Below are 4,468 nucleotides of genomic sequence, written 5' to 3' on the forward strand. Positions count from 1 at the left end.
AGCCTTCAGTATGGACTGAGGCTCAATGTCAAGAAGTCAAAGATTCTCACCACTGGATCAATTGGTAGCATCAGGATGGATGGTGAAGAGAAGGTGGATTGATTCAGTGACTGGAATAATCAGGATGGATGTGTCAGAGGCCATGTGATTGGCACAGGATAGAGTAGGGTTTAGGGCTGTTGTACATAGGGTCGCTATGAGTCGCAAATGACTCAACGGCACATAACAACAACAACAGATTCCATGATAATTTTCCATTTCTGACACCCGCATTATTTGATGTTGTTGTTAGGTACTGTCAAATATGACCATATAGACCATAGAACAACAGATCTGAACTCTGTCCTATCCTGTATAATCCTCACATTTCCTGACACACTAGAGCCCATTGTGGCAATCACTGTGTCAGTCCACCTGATAGAGGGTCTTCCTCTCCTTTTTCAAACCTCCACCTTTCTGAGTGTCATGTCCTTCTCCAAGGAACAGCCCCTCCAACAACCTGCCCAAAGTATGCGAGGTGAAGCCTTATAATATCTTTGTCTCCAAAGAGCACTTTGGCTGCACCCTCTCCAGGACATATCTGTTTGTTCTCTTGGCCATCCATGGGATGTTCTTCATTCTTCTCCAAAATCATAGTTCCAAGGCATCAATTCTTTTTCTTTCAACCTTATTTATTATTCAGCTATCAGATGCATAACAAGTAATCATAAAAACCATGGCCTGAATGAGACACACCTTAGTCCTCAAACTGACAGCGTTAATCCTCAATAATTTGGAGAGGTCTCTAATTGCAGACTTTCTCAGTTCAATATGTCCTCTGATTTTATGACTGCTGATATCAAGAATGTTAATTGTGGATCCAAGTAAGAAGAAGTTGTTTTAATCTTTTCTCCATCTATCATGATGTTGCCTATCAGTCCAGTGGTAAGAATCTTTGTCTTCTTGACATTGTGAGGAATCCATATATAAAGCTGTGTATTCTTTAATTTCTACAATGAGTGCTTTAAACAAGAATTTTCAGCAAGCAAACTTCTGCCATCTGCATAACGCAGGTTGTTGATGAGTCTCCCTCTAAACCTGATGTCACACTCTTCTTCATAGAATCCAACTTCTCAAATAATTTTCTCAGCATACAGATTGTGTAGGTATGGAGAGAAAATACAACCCTGTCACACTCCCTTCCTTATTTTAAACTATGTAGTGTTCCCTTGTTCTGTTCACACAACAGCCCTCTGGTCTAGGTATAGGTTTCACATGAGCACAGTTAAGTGCTCTAGGGTTCCCATTCTTCTCAATGTTAGCCATAGCTTGTTATCCACACAGTCAAATGCCTTTGCAGCGTCAATAAGGCATAAATAGACATTCTTCTGGTATTCTTTACTTTCAGCCAGGATACACTAGACATCAGCAATGAGTCCCTGGTGCCACAGCCTCTTCTAAATCTTGCTTGAACTTCTGGCAGATCCCTATATACTGTTCTGGCCATTTTTTTAAATTATCTTCAGCAGTATTTTCCTTGCATGTGAGATTAATGATACTGTTAAAATTTCCACATTCAGTTGGGTCACTTTTCTTGGGAATGATAACAAATATGGACCTCTTCCAATCCATTGGCCAGACAACTGTCTTCCAAATTTCCTGGCATAGACTGGTGGGCACATCTAGGGCTGCATCTATTAATTGAAACAAGTCAGTTGGGATCCCAACTTTGCCAGTGCCTTTAATGCAGCTTCTATTTCCTCTTTCATTACATTGGCTCCTGTTCATATGGTTTTTCCTGAAATTTTTCAGTGCCAGTCAGTTCTTTCTGGTACAATTACTATGTGTATTCCCTCCATCTTCTTTTAATGCTTTCTGGGTCATTCAATATACTGCCCATTGCATCTTTCAGTTTTGTGACTCAAGGCTTAAATTTGTTTTTCAGTTCTTTCACATTCTGCTTCCTCCTCCAATTTCTGATTCTCCTTCTTCTCTTGTTGCTCCAAGTGAACAGAGAATAACTGTTGTGCCTTAGATTGCTGCTTGCAAATTTTAAAGTCCCAGGTGCTATGCAACAAACTTGGAGGTAAAACAGAAGCACTGAACACATTATTTGGTCAATTAACTGGGAGATGTCCCATGAAACCATGACCTTAAACTTCAAAACCATGGACTCAAATCCCAATAGGCATTTGGCTCTCCATAAGTAGCCTCAGTAGCTATTTTGTTCCTTTCTTTTTCTGAGGGGTGAGATGGGAGGAGGTGGATGAGTGGGGATGATAGTTGTAAATTTATCTATCATACAGCTTTCACCAATTCAAATTTTTACAGGTGTACAATTTGTTGATAGCAATTACATTAATCATTTGTGCAACTCTACTGTTCCTGTTATGTGCCTTACTCATAGATGACCCTCCAGTGGGTTTTCAGAGCCTATCAATCTCATGAGAGGAGACTGTCCTTTTTCTCCTGTACAGCAGTTGGAGGATTTGAACCATATGCCTTAAGGTTGGCAGCACAGCTCCATGCCACTGGGCTACCAGAGTTCCTTGTGCACCTCTGTCCTTAATCAGTGTGATTTTTGCATCATCATGACAGAAATGCCATATTCTCTAGGGAAAACTTTCCTATCTTGCTCCTTTTCTGGCAAGCAATCCATATTGTCTTAATGGGCTGTTTTCTCTCTTCTCAGTATAAGGAAACATTGGTGAAGATTTTCACAGACCAAGTATTGCCTCACTTCTCCCCTGGGAGTGCTGTGCAGCTGCGGCCTGTCATGGATAAAGTCTTCACCATGGCTGACGTCCAGAAGGCACACTCTCACATGGAGAACAACCAGAATGTGGGAAAAATTATCCTGGAGATGCCCTGACTCAAGCACGGTGACAGAAAAAAATCTGAGGAGACAAAACAAGGAAATAGGAGTATGAGGAGGGGGCCCAGGGCTGAGCTGGGCCAGGTTGCCTCACAACATTGATGAGAGAGTTAACTGAGACCACAGGAATATATGCACTTCGTGCCCTGTAAAATACTTTGCAATTGATAAAGTATTTAGTATATTACATATAAACTGTTAACCATTTACTTTCTATAAAGCAACTATCCAACGGCACATTTTTCTTTCTTTTGATGTCACTTTTTCCTTAAGGAGATATTCTAGACTATAGGGTATAGATTTGGGGGTAGGGGGGAATTAGACTAATTTCATCTGAGATTGCAGACCAGCTTTGAATATCAAAGAACTAGCCTAAATTAGTTCTCAAATACAGAATCCTGACCCTAATTGCTCCTCTGAGCTCCAGATATGTGCATATTCAGCTATCTGATGCTTTCACTCAGATGTCTCAAAGATACTTCTCGTTTAACATGTTCAAAATTTAACATATAATCCTCACCCACTCATCCAAGTGCACAGTCCAAAAACCTAGGAATCATTTTTGATACTCCCTCCCTCTCCCATCATCACATCCAACACTTCATCAGGTATTCATCCACTGTATTCCCTATCTTTCACTCTTCCTTTCTCTTTATTTCATTACTATCTCCCTTAATCCAAGTTATCACAACTTTCATCTAAGCTACTGCAATACCTTTGATTGTACTTTAATTCTAATTGACTCCCCTATATCCACTGTCTTACCTTCTAGGGCCATACCAAAACAACACAAAGTGACTTCAGAAAGCAGAAATTTTTTTCTTAAATTTTAATGACAGTTTACAGAGACTTTGGATTTCCATTCATACATTGTTGCACACTTTCCTCCCACCCACCCTCCCCCCAGTTCCCTTTTCTCTTTGAAGAAAAAAAAATTATTTCATTGTTGCACAGTCCTCACCACCCAAGTCCACACTTGACCATGTAGCTCTTATGCTGGACTCTTCTCATGAAAATAATATCTAATCGTGTAGTCCTTTTAAACAGTTCTCTCCCTCATCTGTTTCAATGCATTCTAAAGTTTTTAGTCCCTCTTTTCCTAAGTTCTCCCCAACCCCAACGTCAGTCCCATTTTACAACTGTGGCATTATGCAGTATTTGTCCTTTTGTGACTGAGATATTTCACTCAGCATAATGTCCTCCAGAGTCACCCATTTTGTATAATATTCCATGAGTTTCTTGTTTTTCAATGCAGCATAATATTCCATTGTGTGAATATACTATAGTTTCTCTATCCATTTGTTTGTTGATGGGTACTTGGGTTGTTTCCAACTCTTTGCTATTGTGAACAAAGCAGCAATAAACATGGGTGTGCCTGCAGAAATATATTGCTTCACATTTGGAAGCTAGACATTCAAACCAGGGTATCAGCTCCCGAGGAGGGCCCTTCTTTGTTAGTAGCCATGGGCGTTCCTTGCCATTCCTTGGCCTGTAGACAGCTTATCATGTGGTTTCTTCCTCCTGTGTATGTGTGCATCGCTTTGTTTTCATAAGACACCAGTGGGGTTGGATTAGGGTTAGGACCCACGCTACTCCTTGGGTATTACAAATGGT

General features: G+C 40.5%; 1 protein-coding gene across 1 annotated transcript in view; it reads left to right on the forward strand.

Annotated features, from left to right (window-relative positions):
• The window catches only part of TP53I3 (tumor protein p53 inducible protein 3), an 11,404-nt gene extending 8,553 nt beyond the window's left edge, over positions 1 to 2,851 (forward strand). Inside the window, exon 5 of the mRNA XM_006880630.1 lies at positions 2,672 to 2,851. Coding sequence (XP_006880692.1) covers positions 2,672 to 2,851 — 180 coding nt within the window. The remainder of the gene's footprint in view (positions 1 to 2,671) is intronic.
• The last annotated feature ends 1,617 nt before the right edge of the window (positions 2,852 to 4,468 follow it).

Source organism: Elephantulus edwardii, unplaced genomic scaffold (assembly GCF_000299155.1).
Source record: "Elephantulus edwardii isolate Elephantulus edwardi_28Jun2011 unplaced genomic scaffold, EleEdw1.0 scaffold00009, whole genome shotgun sequence".
NCBI classification, from domain to species: domain Eukaryota; kingdom Metazoa; phylum Chordata; class Mammalia; order Macroscelidea; family Macroscelididae; genus Elephantulus; species Elephantulus edwardii.